The sequence below is a fragment of the Physeter macrocephalus genome, chromosome 18 (assembly GCF_002837175.3).
Source record: "Physeter macrocephalus isolate SW-GA chromosome 18, ASM283717v5, whole genome shotgun sequence".
NCBI classification, from domain to species: Eukaryota; Metazoa; Chordata; class Mammalia; order Artiodactyla; family Physeteridae; genus Physeter; species Physeter macrocephalus.
The window spans coordinates 56,393,986-56,416,883 of record NC_041231.1 but is presented as its reverse complement, the minus strand read 5'-3'; the positions used below and the strand labels follow the sequence as shown (position 1 = coordinate 56,416,883).

The 22,898-nt window shown below is 44.2% G+C and overlaps 1 protein-coding gene across 4 annotated transcripts in view; it reads left to right on the top strand.

The window, feature by feature from the left end:
- The window catches only part of GPD1L (glycerol-3-phosphate dehydrogenase 1 like), a 58,529-nt gene that overhangs the window by 15,820 nt on the left and 19,811 nt on the right, over window positions 1-22,898 (top strand). For all 4 annotated transcript variants that reach the window (XM_024116491.1, XM_024116490.3, XM_028478815.2 and 1 more), the window contains exons 3-5: window positions 14,077-14,217; window positions 15,658-15,796; window positions 22,604-22,716. In XM_024116491.1, coding sequence (XP_023972259.1) covers window positions 14,077-14,217; window positions 15,658-15,796; window positions 22,604-22,716 — 393 coding nt within the window. The remainder of the gene's footprint in view (window positions 1-14,076; window positions 14,218-15,657; window positions 15,797-22,603; window positions 22,717-22,898) is intronic.

Below are 22,898 nucleotides of genomic sequence, written 5' to 3'. Positions count from 1 at the left end.
GGGAAGATCCCACATGCCGCGGAGCGGCTGGGCCCGTGAGCCATGGCCGCTGAGCCTGCGCGTCCAGAGCCTGTGCTCTGCAACGGGAGAGGCCACAGCAGTGAGAGGCCCCAGCAGTGAGAGGCCCGCGTACCGCAAAAAAAAAAAAAAAAAAGAAAAAGAAAAAAGACAAAAGAGGATGTTGAAGGTGGGGAGAGTCAGTTCTGGGAGGTAATGGGGAAAGCACAGTAAACAAGGGTAAGGTGGTTACGCAGATTTAAGTCAGTGCCTTCCTCTTTCCTGAGAGTTTCTAGAGATTTGGTCCTCCCAGCTCTTCCAGGTACTTGGAGGGAGACCCCCTTACAAATGGAGATTTCCCTCATGAATGTAAATGTTTCTTACAAAAGGACAACTCCTACTTGGTTTTCAGTTTCTTTCTTGTCTGCTGTTTCTTAAAAAACAACCACCTTAAAATAATTGATGTGCCAAAGAGGCATATTTTGAGGTGGCAAAATCTGCTCCCCTACAAAGCCCAAGATCAAGGTGTTGGTAGGGTTGGTTTTTCTGAGGCCTCTCTTGGACTTTTCTTCTTCCCGTGTCTCCACGTGGTCCTCCCTCTGTGTATCTGTGTCCTAAGACACACCAGTCATGTTGCAATGGGGCTTACCCCAGTGTCCTCATTTTAACATAATGACCTTTAGAAAGACCCTGTCTCCAAATACAATCGCATTCTGAGGTACTAGAGTTAGGGCTTCAACATATGAATTTTGGGGGAACACATTGCAGCTCATCACAGGCTACTTCCTTGGCATTCAGAGTGGTGGTCACATCAAAGCTAGAACTAATAATTTTGCCTTTGTCTTGTGTCTCTTGGTAACTCCCGAGATACCTGTTGGCGAAAAATTAATCAGTCGGTCTAAGAAAGAAGTAGAAATTTTATTCGAGCCAAATTGAGTATTATAACTTGGGAATAGCATCTCAGTGTTGAGAACTGTTCTGCCCATTGGAAGTCAAGGCATAGTTACATAAGTTTTTTGAGACAGAGGGCTTTATGTTAAATGAATTACAGTTCATACAATCCAAATCTCTGCAAGATAAAGAAGGAATGTTATGTTTAAGGAGTTGTCTCCTTGATGCTAAGAGAATGTTGCTCTTTATGGTTGAGCAGGTATTTCCGCTGATGGGGAAGGTTTGGTCCATGTGTAATGCAGATACACAATGCACAGTAGAGAGGAGAGAGGAGGCCAAAGGGCAGAGAAAATTTTTTTTGTGTATATTTTTCTTGTCTTGCCACAAAATATGAATTTTATTTCACATACCCTTTCTAAGCACATGGACTTTGGTCCAAAAGTGACAAAGAGACAAAGTGAAAGGTAAGAAGTGGATTTATTTAGAGAGAAACACACTCCACAGAGTGTGGGCCATCTCAGAAGGTGAGAAAGGCACCAGGGTATGGGGTTGTCAGTTTTTATAGTGGTGGGTAATTTAATAGGCTAATGAGTAGGAGGAGTATTCTAGCTATTTTGGGAAGGGGTGGGGATTTCCTGGAATTGGGCCACCACCTACTTTTTGATCCTTATGGTCAGCCTTAGAACTGTCATGGCGCTTGTGGGTGTGTCATTTAGCTTGCTGATGTGTTACAGTGAGCGTATACTGAGGCTCAAAGTCTGGTGGAAGTTGACTTGTCCACCATCTTGGACCCATTTGGTTCTAATCTGTTTATGTCATGTCCTTGGGCTATGTTGTTCTTTCAAAGGTTGTGCCCTGCCCCCTTCCCTCCTATTTTATTGGTCTGTAATTAAAATCAAGGTCAAGGCCTAAATTACCGAATAAGATTGGACGAAATAGAAAATGGGAAGACTGACAGTTTAAAATTCCAGCTTATTAGGCCTGAGCAGGAAAAATCTAGGTTATTGCCTGGCCTCATTCCAGTGACTTGCGGAGGAAGGAGAAGGTGAGCCTGAGAATGAAAATGGTGACCCGGCTGCTTGTGTGAGTGGAATTCACGAACTTCTGTTCCAGATTCACCCCTGGATGGCTTTCTGTAAGAGTCTGTTTAAAAACCAGCAGAGGTGGCTGCCTGACTCCTAGCAGGGGAGACAGATTTGTTGGCTGATGAATGCCAGCAAGTTTGGAGATGCAAAGACCTTGCTCACTGAGGATTTCCAGTTGCCTTTGGCTACAGTGTTCTTTGGTGTCAAGCCCTGTGCAAAGTAGTTTACATATATCATCATGTTACCCGAAAACTGGGTTTACCTCTTGGATTTATTACTTGGAGCAAGTAAGGAGAACACCAGGGATCTTTCCTAAAGCAGTGTCTCCCCAGCAACAAAACTGGGGAAGTTTTTTTTTGGCAAGAAGTAGATTTATTAATATAGGACGCTTGTATGAGATGCAGGCGTTCAGGCGAGGGAGCTCTGTCCTGAGGATTAAGTGGGCTACAATTTGATAGTCAAAGGAAAGGGGGAGGGGAAAAATTGGGAAAGTTTTAAGCTAAGGGAACATGCATACTCACGAAGGGGCTTGGGTGGTAGACTGAGTGAGTCCAAGCTAAAGTGAATTGAAAGTTACAAGGGTCAGAAATGGTCAACATCATCATTCCTTAGGTTCCAGTTGATCTGGTGGTGTTTAAACCCAAGGCGGGTTTAAATCCTGCAAACCGCTTAAGATAGTGCTTTAGGCTAGTCTAACTGGGAGTCTTTACAACTGATGTGTTATCTTTGCTATTGTTACTTCTCTTGCCTGATAAGTTTGTCCTTTTGATCCTTAATTACTGAGATGTGTTCAAAGGCAAGCAGTGTGGCTCAGATCACAAAATGGCTTAGCATCTCAGAAGGTGAGAAAGGCACCAGGGTATGGGGTTGTCAGTTTTTATAGTGGTGGGTAATTTTATAGGCTAATGAGTAGGAGGAGTATTCTAGCTATTTTGGGAAGGGGTGGGGATTTCCTGGAATTGGGCCACCACCTACTTTTTGATCCTTATGGTCAGCCTTAGAACTGTCATGGCGCTTGTGGGTGTGTCATTTAGCTTGCTGATGTGTTACAGTGAGCGTATACTGAGGCTCAAAGTCTGGTGGAAGTTGACTTGTCCACCATCTTGGACCCATTTGGTTCTAATCTGTTTATGTCATGTCCTTGGGCTATGTTGTTCTTTCAAAGGTTGTGCCCTGCCCCCTTCCCTCCTATTTTATTGGTCTGTAATTAAAATCAAGGTCAAGGCCTAAATTACTGAATAAGATTGGACGAAATAGAAAATGGGAAGACTGACAGTTTAAAATTCCAGCTTATTAGGCCTGAGCAGGAAAAATCTAGGTTATTGCCTGGCCTCATTCCAGTGACTTGCGGAGGAAGGAGAAGGTGAGCCTGAGAATGAAAATGGTGACCCGGCTGCTTGTGTGAGTGGAATTCACGAACTTCTGTTCCAGATTCACCCCTGGATGGCTTTCTGTAAGAGTCTGTTTAAAAACCAGCAGAGGTGGCTGCCTGACTCCTAGCAGGGGAGACAGATTTGTTGGCTGATGAATGCCAGCAAGTTTGGAGATGCAAAGACCTTGCTCACTGAGGATTTCCAGTTGCCTTTGGCTACAGTGTTCTTTGGTGTCAAGCCCTGTGCAAAGTAGTTTACATATATCATCATGTTACCCGAAAACTGGGTTTACCTCTTGGATTTATTACTTGGAGCAAGTAAGGAGAACACCAGGGATCTTTCCTAAAGCAGTGTCTCCCCAGCAACAAAACTGGGGAAGTTTTTTTTTGGCAAGAAGTAGATTTATTAATATAGGACGCTTGTATGAGATGCAGGCGTTCAGGCGAGGGAGCTCTGTCCTGAGGATTAAGTGGGCTACAATTTGATAGTCAAAGGAAAGGGGGAGGGGAAAAATTGGGAAAGTTTTAAGCTAAGGGAACATGCATACTCACGAAGGGGCTTGGGTGGTAGACTGAGTGAGTCCAAGCTAAAGTGAATTGAAAGTTACAAGGGTCAGAAATGGTCAACATCATCATTCCTTAGGTTCCAGTTGATCTGGTGGTGTTTAAACCCAAGGCGGGTTTAAATCCTGCAAACCGCTTAAGATAGTGCTTTAGGCTAGTCTAACTGGGAGTCTTTACAACTGATGTGTTATCTTTGCTATTGTTACTTCTCTTGCCTGATAAGTTTGTCCTTTTGATCCTTAATTACTGAGATGTGTTCAAAGGCAAGCAGTGTGGCTCAGATCACAAAATGGCTTAGGCCGAAGATGGCTTCTCTTCTGTCAAGAAAGCCATGCCTTGTTCTTTTTCTCCAGGGAACCCCATCCCTGTCTGGTTACAGTCTCATTTAATGTTCTCAGTGACCCTCTTAGGTTGGTGCTATTAGCTTTCTTACTGTGATGGTGATTCTGATTTTATAGGGGAAGAAACCAGGGCTCAGAGAGGTTAATGAACTTGCCCCAGGTCACAGAGCTGGTGGCTGGCACACCTGTTCCTGAGCCTGCTGAGTTGTGGCCTTTTAGACAGTGATGACTTGATGACTTCCCTGTGTCACTGCACTACGGCCGGGCAGCATTTCCCTGCAGTTACTCCTGGTGCAGTAAGTGGGGAGAGGAAGGTTCCCTAGGGTTCTGAGCTGGGCAGTTAAGTTACCCAAGTATCTGAAGGAAAGAATAAAGGCGCCGCTGTTCCCATGGCTCTGGAAGGCCCCTGAGGTCATCTCTAACCATGCTTGGTGCAGAACATTCCTCCAAGCTTCCCTTCTCATACCTGTCAGGATCGATTACTCCTCCCCTTCTGTAGAGAGTTCCTTCCCCTCTCTGTGGACCACTCTGTACCCCCACCTGCCCCAGGCATGTGGGCTTGACTTTCTGGGGTTTCGTTCTCCCAAGGTTCCTAGCGTAGTGCTCAGGGAACATGAGGGGAGGTGAATCTGCCAGATGGTTCTCTGCCTGCACAGAGAACAGGGGAGCAGGGCGGAAGGAGGGAGTCAAGAGCCACATCCCTCAGATCCTGGCCCATGACTAACTCCACCCCCCACCTCCCTGGGTGCCCAGGTGTGGACGAGGGAGGAACTCTCTGCTCCCAGATGGTTGATATCTGAAGCCTTGGAGGCTCATGACAATTAGTGTATCCGTTCCCTGGACTGGACGTTTGCATGGTTTCCAGTTGTTTGCTGTTATAGACAGTGCCCCCAGGAAAGGCCTTGTCTCTGTCCCAGGGATGGCATCGCTGGGTCACAGGGATGCAGCCTGTAATCCGCCCGATGGCACCACTGGTTTCCAGCGTGATAGTGAAACCGCACAACTCAGATTAGGACTTGAACCCATGGGTGGGGACTTGAACCAGCCAAAACCCAGATTGGGACTTGAACCCAGTGTCTTTTTTTTTTTTTTTTTTTTTTGTGGTATGCGGGCCTCCCTCTGCTGTGGCCTCTCCCGTTGCGGAGCACAGGCTCCGGACGCGCAGGCCCAGCGGCCACGGCTCACGGGCCCAGCCGCTCCGCGGCACGTGGGATCCTCCCAGACCGGGGTGCGAGCCCGGTTCCCCCCGCATCGGCAGGCGGACGCGCAACCACTGCGCCACCAGGGAAGCCCCGAACCCAGTGTCTTTTAATTAAAATCATACACCTGGTGTCGGGACCTACTGAAATTCAGGTTCTTTATGTCTCAGCTCAGAAGGAATTCAGTGAGAGACAAAGTGATAGGTAAGAAGTGGATTTATTTAGAGAGATACACATTCCATAGACAGAATGTGGTCTGTCTCAAAAGGCAAGAGCACCCAGGGAGAAACACACTCCATAGACAAGAGTGTGGGCCATCTCAGAAGGCCAGAGGCCTCAGGGTTACAGGGGTGGTTAGTGTTCACAGGCTGGCTAATTTTATAGGCTAATGAGTGGGAGGAGTATTCTAACAGTCTTGGAGAGGGGGCCAGAATTTCCAGCAATTGGACCCCACCCACTTTTGGGCCTTTTATGGGGGGCCTTCAGTCATGGTGCCTGTGGGTGTGTTGTGTAGCATATGCTAATATATTATAATGAGAGGTTAATGAGGCTCAAGGTCTACCGGAAGTCGAGTCTTCTGCCATCTTGGGCCTAATTGGTTCTAACCAGTTTATGTTGTATCCTCAATGGCTGTGTCCTTCTTTTAAAGGTTGTGCCCTGCCCTCTTCCCTCCTGTTTCAGTTGTGCCCATCTCCACACACCTAGTGGGGTTTGAGAACTCACATCCTTCCACATCCTTGCTGGCACTTGGTAGAGGACACCCAGGGTATTGGAAAGTTTTATTTCTTAAGCTGGCAGAAGGTACACAGGTGCTTGATTGTTTTTTCTTTGTGCTTTCTAGATTCTAGAATTTGTATGTATGAAATGTCTCATAATGAGTAAGTTTAAAAGTTGAACAGTGGTGAAGCATGGTGGTGATGGGCACACCTTGGAGTCGAGGGCCTGCTCTGAGTGAGCCTGGGCAGCCCCCCTCCTCTTGGTAAGATGGGCCCCTGTGAGTAGTTTCCTTAGCGGTGCTGTGAGGAGTAAATTAGATGATTCACATAAATTGTTAAGTGTTAAGAATCTGTTACAAAGCTAGGGCTTTGTTTTTGTTGTTTTTTTAAAAAATTTTATGTTTATTTCAGAGTTTTTCAAATACCTCATTCGATCATTTAAAAAGTCAACTAGTGTTAGACCAAGACCGATTATTGTTACCATTTTTTAAGATGAAAAGCCAGACATAAGATTAATTGACTCAGAGCGAATGTGGATCTAGAGCTAAAAAGCTGGCTTTACTCATTTCTGTCTTGCGGATTCCAGATTGCTGCCTGCCTGACCCTTCTCCAGGTCATCACGTGCTCATATGTGACCCCTCCACAGGGGAACCTTCTGTAACAATGACATCACCATGTCATCAACTTCTCACTAAAAGCTGGGGCAGTCTGGGTTTGTGATTTCCCCTTAGACCTGAATGGAAGAACATTTCTTATTTCCTGTCACTGCAGGATAAAAATTGTTGGTCCTGTGTTATGGCTGTCTGTCCAGGGCCTTTGTTTAGAGGAGGTCACCCAGGTAGAGAGCTCTTCTGCCTCGGTCCAGCTTTAACCAACCTCATTGTGACACCAGGATTGACGATTGCAGCATCTTCTGTGAATTATAGTTGTCATGGCATCTCATCTTTGTCGTCTTCTTTTTGTTTTTCCCCAAGTTTATTTATTTATTTATTTTTGGCTGCATTGGGTCTTCATTGCTGGGCACGGGCTTTCTTTAGTTGCAGGGAATGGGGGCTACTCCTCATTGCAGCGCGTGGGCTTCAGTAGTTGGGGCTCGCGGGCTCTAGAGCACTGGCTCAGGTAGCTATGGTGCGCGGGCTTTGTTGCTCCACAGCATGTGGGATCTTCCTGGACCAGGGCTCTAACCCATGTCCCCTGCATTGGCAGGCAGATTCTCAACCACTGCACCACCAGGGAAGCCCTCATCTTTGCCTTCTAAGCCTTGCCAGCTCTGTTTTTAAAAACAGCTTTATTGAGATGGTAAAAGACATACAATTTACCATTAAAGTGTACAATTCAGTGGTTTTTAGTATATTCACAAAGTTGGGCAACCATCACTGCAATCAATTTTAGAATATTTCATCACCTTAAAAAGAAACCTCATGCCCTTTAGCAGTCACCTCCTATTTCCTCCTGTCCCCAGCCCTAAACAACTACTAATCTACTTTCTGTCTCTAGATTTGTCTGTTGTGAACATTTCATGTGAATGGCACCATACAATACGTCATCTTCTGTGACTGGCTTCTTTCACTTAGCATAATGTTTTCAAGGTTATCCACGTTGTACCCTGCATCAGTACTTCCTTCCTTTTTATGGCTGACTAATACTCTATTTTATGGGTGTACCATATTTTGTTTATCCATTCATCGGTTGGTGGACATTTTGGTTGTTCCCACTTTTTGGCTATTATGAATGATATTGCTGGGAACATTTGTGTAGTGTTCTGTGTGAACATGTTTTCAGTTCTTTTTGAGTATATACCTAAGAGTACAGTTGCTGGGTCTTATGGTAACTGTTTAACTTTTTGAGCAACTGCCAGACTGTTTTCCAAAGTGGCCGCACTATTATACATATTCCCACCAGCTGTGTGTGGGGTTTCAATTTCTCCACATCCTCACCAACATTTGTTATTATCTAACTTTTTGATCCCAGCCATCCTAGTGGGTATGAAATGGTATCTCATTGTGGTTTTGATTTTCATTTTCCTGATGGTTAATGATGTTGATCATCTTTTCATGTGCTTATTGGACATTTGTATATCTTTTATATCTGAAAAATATAAAACAATATACCATTTGTATATCTTTTCTATCATTTGTATATCTTATATATCTGAAATGTGTATTCAGATCTTTTGTCCATTTTAAAAAATTGGGTTGTCTTTTCATTGCTGAGTTGTAAGGATTCTTTATTAGATACAAATCCATTTTCAGCTACATAGTTTGGAAGTATATTCCCCCATTCTGTGAGTTTTCACTTTCTTGATAATATCCTTTGAAGCGTAAAAATTTTAAGTTTTGATATCATTTTTAAACTTAATTAATTAATTTGTGGCTGCATTGGGTCTTCATTGCCGTGTGTGGGCTTTCTCTAGTTGCGGTGAGCGGGGGCTACTCTTCGTTGTGATGCGCGGGCCTCTCATTGTGGTGGCTTCTCTTGTTGCAGAGCACGGGCTCTAGGTGCGTGGGCTTCAGTAGTTGTGGCACACGGGCTCAGTAGTTGTGGCTTGCGGGCTCTAGAGCGCGGGCTCAGTTGTTGTGACACATGGGCTTAGTTGCTCCGTGGTATGTGGGATCTTCCTGGACCAGGTCTCAAACCCATGTCCCCTGCATTGGCAAGCGGATTCTTAACCACTGCGCCACCAGGGAAGTCCAAAAAATTTTAAGTTTTGAAATCAAATTTAGATATTTTTCTTTGTTACTAACTCTCTGGGTTTGGTTCCTTGTATAGGCCTGCATTCACTGATGTGTCCTCAGTGCCTGGAATAGTGCCAGGCGTTATTTGTGGTTTGGCTTAGTGCCAGAGACAGCAGAAGTGGTGAGAGAGAACTAACCAGCCTGGAGAGTTCTGTTTCACTGCTTTTGGTGGTGTCCTGTGTGATGGAGGGTTAGGCCAAGATAATTTAAAAAAAAAAAAGAAAAAAAAGACCACTGACTTGGGTAGTGGGGTTGCTAGTATATCTATTAATTTTGGCTTAAAGGCTTCTGGAAGTTAGAATATCAGTTCAGTAGGAGCTTCAGTGTTAACTCTTTCCTGCCTGAGTTTAGCTTTTTCATTTTCATTGGAGGATTCATCTTCACTGGTGCTTCTCAAACCTAAGTGTTCCTCAGAACCACTTGGAGAGCTTAACAGGGATCACTGGAACCACCCCTGGAGTTTCTGATTCACTGGGTGTCAGGGGAGGCCCAGGCATTTGCATTTCTAAGGATTTCCTGGGTGACGGTGATGCTGTTGGTTGAGGAACCACAGTTTGGGCACCACTGGTCTACATAATAAGTTTATATTACTCATATAGTATTGTGGAATTCAGGGGGTTAGCAGCTTTCTTTTTTCCCCCCAGAAGCAACCTCACTTACCACACTGGTATATTTATATAAGAATCATCAGTTAAGGTTGTCTGTACCTGAGGATCATTTTTCTGAGTGTAGAGCCAAGGATGTGAATTTCACCTACAATCTTGGCCTAAGTTGAGGTTAGGAGAACAGGAGGAAACCACAATATTTTTGAACCCCTACTGTATGCCAGCTGTACTTTGCTCTGTGTATTACTCATGCTGTTGTGTTTAACCTAAATGCTTATTCCCTGAAGAATGTAGGCGAGTTGCCTGTGGTGTCCAGTTAGCTAACTGGTGGTAGAGGTGGGGCAAGATGCCCACACACTGCACAGTGATAGCTAATCCAGGGGGAAACAAAAGAACCTTCAGGCTTGACCCACAGACTTTACTGGCTCTGTTTTAAATGATTTTAATTATTATTAGTTTCTTTATTAACTTGGACCAAGAGCCCTGGATTCCTGGCATCAAGCGGACCAGCCATGATACCTTTGTTTTGATTTGATTATCTGTCCTCCTTGCCAATGAAAGGCAAGCCCTTTTCTTCTGAGCTCTCTTTCCCAACACATTTCAGGATCTTTAATGGTGGATACCCTCCGGAAGATTTTGGCAAGTGACCCATGAAATAGGTCAGCGTTTCCAAAGCGGTGTCCTCATTTGGTTCAGGGTAAAAGATAAGATAGAGGCTTAGCTAAAGCTTTAATTCTGAAATAAGGTATTTGATTTACTGTGTTCGTTGAGGAGAGCTCATTTTGATCCTGTTTAACAGGAATCACGGGCCCATGTGCACCACACAAATGCAGCTCGGGTTACAGGTTGCTTCTGTGGGTTAAACCCTAAGCACTTGGGCAAGGTCAAGGACGATGGAAGGACAACAGTCCATGCTGAGTGAGCCCCCAGGCATATTGTCTCAGAGACCCGTCACACCCAACCAACCACAAGTTCTTTGACTTGTTGAGAAAAGAAATGTAAGAGACAGGAAGAAATCCTGGGCCCGCTGGCAGCTTCCATGGGAATCTTTTGTAACAGGGGACATAGGGATGGGCTGATGCCTTAAAGGTTAAGAATTTATAGGAGGCAGGTAGATTTTTCTGATGAGTAATCTCTTTCACTTGTTTCATATCATTGCCCAGTGCTGTTACTTATATTTGAAAGTGCTCTGTGAAATAGCTGGTAGGAAAGGTGATTTTTATCCCCATTCTGTAGGCAGGGTGACTGGTCAGTGAACAGGAGTCATCTGTCCAGGTCCCACAGCTGATCAGTTGCAAACATGGGACACAAACGTACATCTTTTCCATCTTTTCTCTGGTTCTGGTGTCTTTTCTATCTCACCATGTCAGGGAAGTGCCCTGAAGAGATGGAAAGGGTGTGTGTGTGTGTGTGTGTGTATGAGAAGGGGGTCGAGAGCAGACGTCCCTGCCTAAGTAAGGCTAGTAACCCAAGGGGGAGTGGGGGGTCAGAGGTCTTACAAAGGCTGGTGGTCCTGGCTGGGACCACAGGGAATGTGTAAGAACATAATGAGCCGGGGCTAATGGAATAGAATAAGTAACTGCTTTTTTGGAGGAGGTAAAATCTCCAGATGCCAGGGAACTAATAGGCAGGTAGAGTTTTGGTGATGAGTCTTTGCTATCCAGCCTAGATTACCAACCTGAAGAAGCCCCTTTGAAGAGGAAGACAGGTTTCCCCTGGCCTTTGGGGGCATGAATAAGGAGGGAGAAGTGCTAAGCTCCGGGTTGTGATCTGCTCTATGGGGAACGACTATGTTACCATTCAGATCAGCTTAAGCTGATGTTTTGGGTTATATGACTAAAAATTCAGGTAGGGCCGGTTTCGGTGCGGCCTGAAACAGTGGCTTAAGTGATGTCAGTGAGGCCCTTTTTTCCTCTGTTTCTCTGCTCTGCCTTCATTCACATGGGAGCCCCTTGGCAGGTCTCGGTTCTGCCCCTCACATCTGTAAAATGGTTGTAGCTGTTCCAGACCTCGCACTGTCATCCCTTACTTTTCAAGGAAAGACCCAATAGCTGTTGCAGAAGTATAAGAAAGCAACTGTTCCTCAGAAGCTCCAGCAAACATTGGCTCCCATTGTTTTATGTGCCCATTGGCTTTAACAACTTAAGGACCATACATGGAGCAGGGGAGGGGCCCATTCCACCCAAATTGCATGGTAAAATGGGGGAGCAGTAGCTTTTGAAATGAAATTTAGAGGCACTTTTGCTAGAAAGAAGGGGAATGAAGGCTGGGTGGTAAATGACAGGTCTTGCATACCAGCCAAAGGGAGGAGGGAGTGAAATAATGCCAGGTAGATTCCCTTGGGGGATTTTTTCAGTGAGGGAGTAACTCTTGCACACATGAGTTAATAGGCTAGACTAAGCTGTAAGGAGAGACAATAATGTGACTTTTAAAGGACAGAGGGATTTATTCCCCTCTCACGTAATAGTGGTCTAGCAGCTTTGCTTCACACCATTGTTCTTGGTCCCATCTTTCTTCATCATTTCTGTGCCATGTCCTAGATCTAGGTTGTCAACTAGCACGAAAGTAGGAAGGGAAAGTGTGGAGGAAGCAGCCACTGTTTTAAGGGCTCTGGGCCTTAAGTGGTGTGCACTGCTTCGTCTCACATTCTGTTGATGAGAACTTGGTCCTTGGCCTTGTGTAACTGCAAGGGCTGCTGGGAAATGCAGTCCTGAGCTAGGTGACCAGTGACCAGCTTGCAGCTCTGTGTTTATGGAGAAAGGGGAGAAGAAATTTTGTCGAGGAGTTGGCATCTCCATCACAACTCCCAAACTAGATTTCCTAGGAGGCTTATCCATTCTGAATGATGTTCCTGTGGCAGGTAACACTTCCTCAGGGAAGATTCTGCATCCAATTCCCTTCATTTTGGGAACCAGGAGTGCTTAATGGGAACTATGTCAGTTTCAGTTAGGTTCAGGTACATATGACAGAAAGCCTAAAATAGGGACTTCCCTGGTGTCCAGTGGTTAAGACCCCACACTTCCACTGCACGGGGCTTGGGTTCGATCCGTGGTTGGGGAACTAAGATCCCACATGCCATGCGGCACAGCCAAAAAATAAAAAAATAAAAAATAAATAAAGAAAAAAAAAGAAAACCTAAAATAACAGTGACCTAAGCAAAGTAAACCTTTGTGCTTTTTTTCTCTTAGATAAAAGGCGTTCATCACATCTTTTATTTATTTAATTTTGTTGCCCAACAGAACTTGATTGTAAATAAAAAAGAAATCTGTTATATACTTTTCAAAAAAAAAACCATGTTCGTCATAATGATGCATCATGAGGTCAAGGACTCTGTTTTGCCATCTCAGCATTTGCTTTCGTCCTCATGGTCCAATATGGCTGCCTGAATTCCAGCCATCTCTTCACAGTCCCTCTGGCAAAAGGAGGAAGAAAGGCCTTCAAAGGCATTTCCTGGAAGTCACACGCAGCACTTCCATTTACACCTTATTGGTCAGAACTTAGTCACACAGGGCACCTAGCTGCAAGGGAAGTTAGAGATGTAGCCTTCTTTCCTGGCAGTTAAGAGCCTCACCCTAAACTGGGGGTTCTCTTGCTGAGGAAGAAGGGGGAGGACAGACATTGGGCAGCAACAGGCAGTCTCTGATAGAGACCACATGCCCCTGTGTCCTCACTCGGTGGCCTCACCTCTGCCTCTGGGGGGGTGTGTGTGTGTGTGTGTATGTGCCCATGTTAAATTTTAAAACCCATCTTTGTACTTATCTGAAGGGAAGAAATCATCATAATAGCTGACATTTATGGAGTGCCTACCAGGTGCCAGACTCTGTTCTATGTCATTTATGCTTCACAACAGTGCTCTCAAAGTGCTTATGTAGGAGAGCTTAGCGTAGGACTGTTGACAGAGGCATGGGCGGAGTCGAGGGAACCAGAAGGGCTCGGTGAAGTGTCCAGAGATTAGCATCAGGAAGCCATGGCCACCCCTGAAAGGGCAAAGGGGACAGACCAGTGTCACTCCACCGGCCCCACCAGAGCTTAGAGATATGGAAGAGGGGCTGCCTCAGACCAGGTCAGGAGGTGGAGCTGTAGAAGGAAGCCAGGCCAGCACCCCTGCGAGCCGGGCAGGAGTGGCCCCAGGAGCAGCAAGTCAATACCCTGCCTGTCTCTCCTCCCACCTTGGGCTGAAGCCACCTGGAAGCCAGAGAGCAAGGGCGCCTGGGGAAACAGCCCACAGAGTGCAGCCTCCTGGGGAGAGAGTGGGGCAAAGAATGGTAGAAATGGATGCGGGGGGGTGGGAGAGCAACAGGGAACCATCCGCACAGGATGGTCATGACCGCCTTTTACAGGGAGGGGGACCAAGGTGGGGAGAGGGTAGGGCACTCGCCCAGCTGGTAAGCAGCAGAGGCAGGACCCTGCTGGCCTCAGATGCACGTCTGCGCGTCCCGAGTGGGGAAGGCGGCGCAAACACAGCTCTGATTTGACTGTCAGTCTGCACAGCAGAGGCATCTGATGCCTGGTTAGCGCGTGGAGAGGTGTGTTTCGGACTAGGAGTAACCGTGTCACCCTCGCCCTCGCAGGTTGCTATTGCGAACCTCAGCGAGGCCGTGCAGGACGCAGACCTGCTGGTGTTTGTCATCCCCCACCAGTTCATCCACCGGATCTGCGAAGAGATCACGGGGAGGGTGCCCAAGGACGCGCTGGGCATCACCCTCATCAAGGTGACGGGCCCTCGCTGCGCGCCGGTTACTGGGAACTTCCTTTCCTCTTTCACCTCTTGGAGATTAGGAGCTGAAGGGAAGTTATGGCTGGTTTGGATTTGTTTTTTTTAAAGATGCCTGGAAGAGAATCAAAACCACGCCGTCCACGAGCGTTGCTCCTCTCACATTTAGGAGGGCCTGCTTTCTATGTAGAGAGGGTTTGCAGGGGCAGGGGCGGGGGGCACGAGAGTGGGGTCCCCCAAAGAAAAAACCACCAGCTCTGGAAATCTTGCATGGTTTTCATTTGCTGGGAAATTAATCATCTACTTCCCACTCCTGGGTTTATTCCTGAAAGAGAGTGTTTTTAACCAGAAGTCCACAAACCACCCACAGTGGTCCACAGATAGAATTCAAGAGTTCATGGACCTAAATGTGGGGGCGGAATTGCATTTTTATTCATTTTAACCTCTAACTGAAACAAGCGTTTCCTTCGCTTATGAATGTAGGCCACAGGCCAGAGTTTCAGTGACCTTGTGGTCAATAGAAATTACAGGTATTTTCGTATCACTTTACAGTGGCTTCAGATATCTCAAAGTATCATTTATGCTCATCACTACTTGGAAATTATGGTAATTATTAGACCTGCCATAACATCTTTTTATAATTACATTAATAACATACGTATATTACTTTGGCACAAATTTGTGGGGTTTTTTTAACATTTGATAACTATATTTCAATATAATTATCTTCCTAGGTAATCTTACGTATTTTGCTTTATGCATATGAAGTTTGAGAATGAGTCCATAAACTTCCCCAGGCTGCCAGGGGAAGAACCCTCTTTGAGAGAGTGTGTTCCATAGTGTTCATAGGTGAATGTTTATGAAAGCAAACAATTCAGTGTCAGTCATCAATAGAATGGACAAATGAATGGTGGAATACTACACAGTAGTAAATGGGAATGAACCAGAGCATTCATGCAGCTGTGTGGGTGAATCTCCAAAGTAATAATATAGCACAAAACAGCACACAGGTGAGCAGTACAGTTTCATTTATAGATTTTCAAAAATATACCAATATAACTTACTGTTTAGGTGTAGTTTTATGTGGCAAAATGATCAAGAAAAGCAAGGGAACAGGGCATAAAGCATTCAGGATAGGGCTTCATCTTGGCGGGGACCAGGAAACACTAATAAGGAGGATGAACTTGGGGAGAGACACAGGGGACTTCAGTGGTGTCCTTCGTGTTCTCTTTCTTAACCTGGGTGGTTACATTTTCATTTAATTTTACTCTTTAAATGGTACATAACACAGTATGTCTGTTTACTGTTATAAATAAGAGAGATATTTCAAGTTGCATATGCCATTGGAAGTCTGAATCTAGATGACCTATAAAGCAATGATCTCCTGCCTCTTGTCCTTGGTGGTTCGTCTTCCCCTAACTTGCTGACATCCTTGCAGGGCATAGACGAGGGTCCTGAGGGGCTGAAGCTCATTTCCGACATCATCCGAGAGAAGATGGGCATTGACATCAGCGTGTTGATGGGAGCCAATATTGCCAATGAGGTGGCCGCTGGGAAGTTCTGCGAGACCACCATCGGTGAGGGCCACCTGGGGAAGGGACATTAGGTGTCTTAACAGGCACACTTTCCGTTTCTGGAATTTTCTGTAGTGGACTCTTCCCTCCTGCCCTTAACATTCTTGGGGTGGACATTCAGTGGGGTGGGAATTTTATGTAGGAGGCCATTCCGTGGGACTGAAGCATTTCAGTAACCTCTGGAGTGAAAGTAAAGCCAAGGAGACCATGTTGACCCACTGTGATCCAGTAATGCATTATCGAGGTTAAACACAAAAACACAAGGGTACTTGTACCAAGAAGCAGGTGGTTACATCCATGGTGGGGCTTTAGAAACCCAGCTTTTCTTTTCTTTTTTTTTTTTTTAAACAACAGGAATTTATTTCTTACAGTTCTGAAGGCTAGAAAGTCTAAGATTAAGTTTTAACCAACACTTTTCTATGATGAGGGCTCTCTTCCTGGCTTGCAGACAGCTGCCTTCTTATGTGGTGGGGGGAGGATCAGGGAAAGCAAGTTCTCTGGTACATCTTCTTATAAGGGAAACCCAGCTTTTCTTTACTCACAAATGACAGGATCTGGATCCTCATTAGATTCCAAGGAGATCTAGAAATTGATGGGAATGATCCCCACTTTCAGGTGAATAAGCCCAAGGCCCAGAGAGTAAGTTACCTGCCCCAAGGTCACACAGCTAATATAGAACCCAGGCGTGAACTTGGGTCTCCTGTTTCTTGAAACAGAAAGCTCTTTCTACTCTTACACATTGGTGTTGTGAAAATTTTTGTTTCTTTTAAACAGGGCTTTGGAATTCCCAAGTGCCCATATTTTAGGACTCGTAGACGAGTAATATTGTTGGGTTTGCAAGTGCTTTGCAAAAGTGTATTTAAGTTTATCTGCCACTCCAGAACTTACTTCCACCCTTGTCAAACATACCAGCAATGTGAATCATTTCTCCTTGGCAGCTTTGTTAAAGGAAGCTCTGAGCACCTGAGCAAGATCAGGCTGTCTTGAGTAAGATGGGATGTATGGGGAAAGGTTCTCATACATGCCTGTAAGTTAGGACATTTTCACTTTTTTTTTTTTTTTTTTTTTTTTGCTTTTTTCTCTTTTATTTGGAATTGTACAGACATTATCTGATTACAGTGGAAAATAGAGATAATCAAAAGAAAACCTTTTTTTTAAATTTCTTTATTTTAAAATTTTTATTGGAGTGTAGTTGATTTACAGTGTTGTGTTAGTTTCTGCTGTACAGCAAAGTGAATCAGTTATACGTATACATATATCTACTCTTTTTTAGATTCTTTTCCCATATAAGTCATTACAGAGTATTGAGAAGAGTTCCCAGTGCTATATATGTAGGTCCTTATTAGTTATCTATTTTATATGTAGTAGTGTGTATATGTCAATCCCAAACTCCTAATTTATCCCTCGCCCTGCTTTCCCCCATAGTAACCATAAGTTTGTTTTCTATGTCTCTGACTCTATTTCTGTTTTGTAAATAAGTTCATTCGTACCATGTTTTTTAGGTTCTAAATATAAGCAGTATCATATGATATTTGTCTTTCTCTGACTTACAAAAACCATATTTAATTTCATTTAAATTTCATTATTTTTTTCTATTGTGGCAAACTACGGCTGTAGTTGTTATATACTTTTATAATTGTTTCGTTTACTTCTATCAGCGTACATCTTCATAGCTGCGTAGCATTCTGTTGACAATCCATTTATCTGGGCACTTAAAAAATTTTTTTTGTGGGGGGAGAAACAGTAATTTTGGAGAGGAGAGGTATCACAAATAGTAAAAGGAAGAAAACAAAATGACCTCTAATAACATTACCCAGGCTGATAGTTACAAGAGCAATATAGTCACAGGTAAGAAAATTCAAACAGTACGAGAAGGTATAAATTAGAATTAAGATTGTAATTTCCCACCTATTTCCTCTTCCCAAAGAGAATCATGGTTAGCAGTTCCTATGTATCCTTCCAGAAAAAAAATTTTCATATGTATGCTAGTCTGTATATAGGTTTTATTCTTTTATAGTTAGTTCTTTTATTCATCTGTGCTTTTAATGTAGCCTGTCAAATTGTTATGTATTTACTTTTATTTTTCAAAAATAATTGTTAACTAGTTTTTCCAGCTCAATCCTATTTGCCAGTAATCAATTTGCTCATCAGTTGGTTAGGATTGACTGGTTACACCATTCATTCTATAGGGTTGAGACTTCTCCAATCCTTGATTCAAAACTGTAGATTGGAGGGACTTCCCTGGTGGTCCAGTGGTAAAGAATCTGCCTTTCATTGCAGGGGATGCAGATTCGATCCCTGGTTGGGGAACTAAGATCCCACATGCGGGGGGCAACTAAGCCCACGTGCCACAGCTACTGAGCTCACGTCTCAATGAGAGAGCCTGCGTGCCACAAACTACAGAGCCCACATTCCCTGGAGCCCATGCACCACAACTAGAGAGAGAAAACCTGCACACCATAACTAGAAAGAAGCCCGTGAGCCGCAACGAAGAGCTCACGCTGTAGCGAAAGATCCCGCGTGCCGCAACTAAGACCCAACGCAGCCAAAAAAAAAAAAAAAAACACCTGCAGATTTTAGCTAGGATTTTTACCTGCCTCTTGGCCTTGTTTCTCCCAGTTGGGTGCATTAGACTTTTTTGGTGTGGAACACAGACAAATTCACAGAAGTTACATCTCTTCCTCTGGCTTCTGTTTACCCAGTGCTTCTACTGCCTTCTCTGTGGGTTGGTCCATGGCTGGTAAGAGTGACCTGAATTAAATTAAATTAACTGTTGAAAGTAAGATAGAACAGGAAAGTGATATTTTTAAAATTTTTGTATTTTATCTGAATTTAATTGTGAGAAAATATCAGACGCCCAAAGGAAGGGACATTGGTACAAAACAGCTGGTCCACACCTGAAAAATGTCAGTGTCATAGAAGGTATTGAAAGGCTAAAGGAGAAGTCTAGAGACACCTGACCACTAAGTGCAGTGCAGGATCCTGGGCTGGATCCTGGTTGCCATAAAGGCAACACTGGGCTAATGGGGGAGATTTGAATATGGGATGTAGTTAGATAATTGTGTCAGCGTTAAATTTTTCCAGATTTGATCGTTGTGCTGTGGTTATCCAGGTCTCCTTTCTTTTTTTTAACATCTTTATTGGAGTATAACTGTTTTACAATGGTGTGTTCGTTTCTGCTTTACAACAAGGTGAATCAGTTATACATATACATATGTTCCCTCAGGTCTCCTTTCTTGATGATATTAGCAGCCAACTCATTTTTAATTATGACAGATTCAGGAATCTTAGTCCACTTGAGTCTTCTGTGGAGGAGGAAGAAGATGGCATTGTTTTCAGTGTCTGGTAAAAATACTAACGATCATGGGGAACTGCGGCACCCCCTTGTGGTGAGAACTCCCTTCCTTCTTGGGACTGACTTCACAGAGTCTGAGACTTCCACTCAACCCACAAATATTGTTCAGATGTAATGATACAAATATGTATCAGTCATGATGCTAAATGTCAAGGATTCATAAGCCCCTTCTATGTAGAAGGAGCTTCTAGGTACACAAACAATAGGGAATTACAGACTGAGATGAGGGTTTTGAAGGAGTCTTAATAGGTTGATTATCTACAAACCTTGGTGTGGAAGAGAAGTGAGATTTTCCTGTCTTTTGATTCATATTGAGTTTGGGGAGCCCTTCCACGTGGCTGATGGGACTTCCCTGTTCTGGACCAGATGCCATGGGTCCCTGCTTGCTGCATCACTGCTTATGACTGGTAATAATAATACGGTCAGTGCTTTCTTATCCATGATTTAAAACAACAAAAGATCTAAAAATTTAAAAGGTGCATTTGATAATGCCATTTGCAGCAACATGAATGGACCTAGAGATTATCATACTAAGTGAAGTGAGTCGGACAAAGACAAATATCATTTGATATCACTTTTATGTGGAGTCTAAAATATGATACAAATGAACTTATTTACAAAACAGAAACAGACCCACAGACATAGAAAACAGTGGTTACCAAAGGGGAAAGGGTGTGGGGTTGGGATTAGCAGATACACACTACTATATATAAAATAGATAAGCAACAAGGTCCTACTGTATAGCACAGGGAACTATATTCAATATATAATATATTCCATATCCTATAAAAAACCGGAATGGAAAAGAATAAAAATAAATAAAAGGTGAATTTGAGAAAATGTAAGATTGCTGTAAATCAAGCTCACCTATCTAATGGACACCATGTGTAATTTGCAGCCACAGAGGCACCAACAGATGCCACCTTGTATCAGTGGCAAATGGAGAACAGTCTTCTCCCTGCCATGTGTCAGGTTACTCACAGCTGCTGATGGTTGGATTAAAGTGGCTCGAGTGGGAGGAGTGAGGGCCTGTCTGTAACGCTTGTGAGCCTCCCTCGTGTCGGAGGCACCAGGCAGTGGCCGTGGCGGTGAGGACAGAGGAAAAAGACAGGAATAACATCACAATGTGAGACCGGGGCTGCTTTGCCCAACCCAGGTGATGAAATGGTGCTGCTGGTCTGGAGGACCGTTTAAAAAAGGAAGAGGACAGTTTGCTCAAGCGGACATACTTCTAATATTTGGACAGAGGAGAACTCAGCTAAATGACATCATAGCAATGCCTGTAGAATAGAAAATGTGTTTCTTTTGTTGTTGTTGTTTATTTTTGGGCCGCACAGCACGGCATGCGGGATCTTAGTTCCCCGACTAGGGATCGAACCCGTACCCCCTGCATTGGAAGCATGGATTCTTAACCACTGGATCACCAGGGAGGTCCTGAAAATGTGTTTCTAAGTATCGGGTGTAAGTATTTTAAACATTTTATTATATGATGGCAAATTTTCTTAAACCAAACAGAAGTAGGGAGAACAGTATCATGACACCACTACCCATCTTTAGTAATGATTAACTGCTGGCTGGCCTTATTTCACCCGTTTCCCACCCTCTTTCCACTCTCCCCTGGATCATTTTGACATTATATTACTTCTGGGTGTAATTTTGAGTGTTGACAATCCTCTTTTTTTTTTCCTGCGTTGGAAGACCATAGTTCTGATTGTGATGTTTGTTGCTTGTTTATCTTCTCTTTTCCCACCCCTGAGAGGAACATAGCATAGAGAGGGAGTGCGGGCCTTGGAGCACTAGGTTAGAATTCAGGCTCTGCTCCTCCTACTAGCTGTGTGACCTAGGGCAACTTGGTAAACCTCTCTGGGCCTCCTGTCTGTCAATGGGGCAAATCAGTCATAGGCATGTAAGTATCAGCTATCTTATTATTATTATTATTATATAGACCTTTGTGTGATCGTTGTGAGCCTAGGCTGTTTTCACACCTGATTCCTGTTTAACCTCAGACAGTCCTGAGTGTGCCATAGTGTTTTACTCACGAGGCTAAAGGAGGTTAAATCAGAGGTTTGCCAACTTGTCTGCCCATTGGAGTCACCTGGGGAGCTTCAGAAATTAGTGATGCCTGCTCCACCCCAGAGCTTGTAATTTAATGGGTCTGGGGTGTGGCCAGCCTTTGGTGTTTTTAAAGATCCTGGGTGATTGTAATGTGAAAACAAGCTTGGGAATAGGCTTGAGAACCTCGAGGCAGGAAGGGCCAAAGTGCCATAGTCCCCAGGCTCTGTGTGGAGATCATCACGTGGGAGCTAGGTCTTGGCTGGTGAATTTTATCGTCCTGATTTCCGGAGCCCTCCCAGAGCAGAGCGCCACCCCGCATCCCACCAACCAGAGCAGATCTCACATCAGGCTCTATGTGTAAGGTTTTATTTTTGTTTTGAACTGAAAGTCGCTAACCAAAAAAATAACGTGAAAAGTACTGATCCTCCGTGTCATTCTAAGCACGGTCCCAAGGGAGGGGATACAACGGGAACAAAAATGAGGACCCTTTGAATGCATTTCTGTCTTCCACAATTGTCAGGAACATGTTTGTTGATGTTGTATCAGTTCTCTTGTTGCCATAGTGATGCTAAGTAACAAACAATCCCAGATTCTCAGTGGCATCCAAAATAAGCACAGCTAACACATCTGTGGGTCCGCTGGAGGCTGGCGGATCAAAGCTGGGGTGGTTCTGCTCCTTTGTCTCATCTTCCTGTAGAGTCCAGCAGGCCAGCCAGGATGTATTCTCACAGTGAAGGCACAGGGACAAGTGAACCAGCCCTACTGCTGCACAAATAGGCTTCAAGCCTCCACTATGTCAGGTCTGTTAATGTCCCATTGACCAAAGCCAGTCACGTGACTAAGCCCAAGGTCAAGGGGTGGGGAAATCTGTCCCACCCTCTGTGAGTCCAGGCACGTCCTCTGGTCAAGCCAAATGTTGGTAGAAAGGGATGTACTTTCCTCCCCTGGAAGGAGCTTATAAGTGTGTATGGTAGCAAAAAGTTGCAACAGTTTTACATATCAAACAATAGAAAGATGCTTAGATAAAGTATAATGCATGTGTGCAGTAAAATACAAAGCAGCCATTTAAAGTAATGTAGAAAGTGTATGATGTCACTGAAAATTATTCCTGCCATAAATGGGGGAAAGCAGATCATGAAATCACATATGTTCTCAATTTTGAGAAAAACTATGTATATTCCTATTTCAGCAAGTTAAAGATGTATGCCAAATTGTTAATGATCCTGTGGTGAGATTGTGGAATATTTTAATTTTCTATTTCTAGTCTTATGACCCTTCAAAATTTCCTATCAGGAAAATGTTATTTTTGTAATAAGAAAAACGTCATTTAAAACTGTGTTAGATGCAAAAATTAAGATGAGAGGCTGTTATTAATTTCCTTTTTTCTAACCTTTCAATAGGCAGCAAGGTAATAGAGAACGGTCTTCTCTTCAAAGAACTTCTTCAGACTCCAAATTTTCGAATTACAGTGGTGGATGACGCAGACACGGTTGAACTGTGCGGTGCTCTGAAGGTAAAGCAGCCTTGATATTTCTGCTCACAGGAGGAGTGATCACACAGGGCCACTGCTAGCATCATTGCAGCCAGTCCTGAAGAATGGCCTCTGTGTTCTGTGCACGTACTTCTGGGGAGAATAGTGAATTGGCAGCCTTGTTTATCACTTCCTGCTTTGCCCCAGCCTTTCCTTGGCGGTTA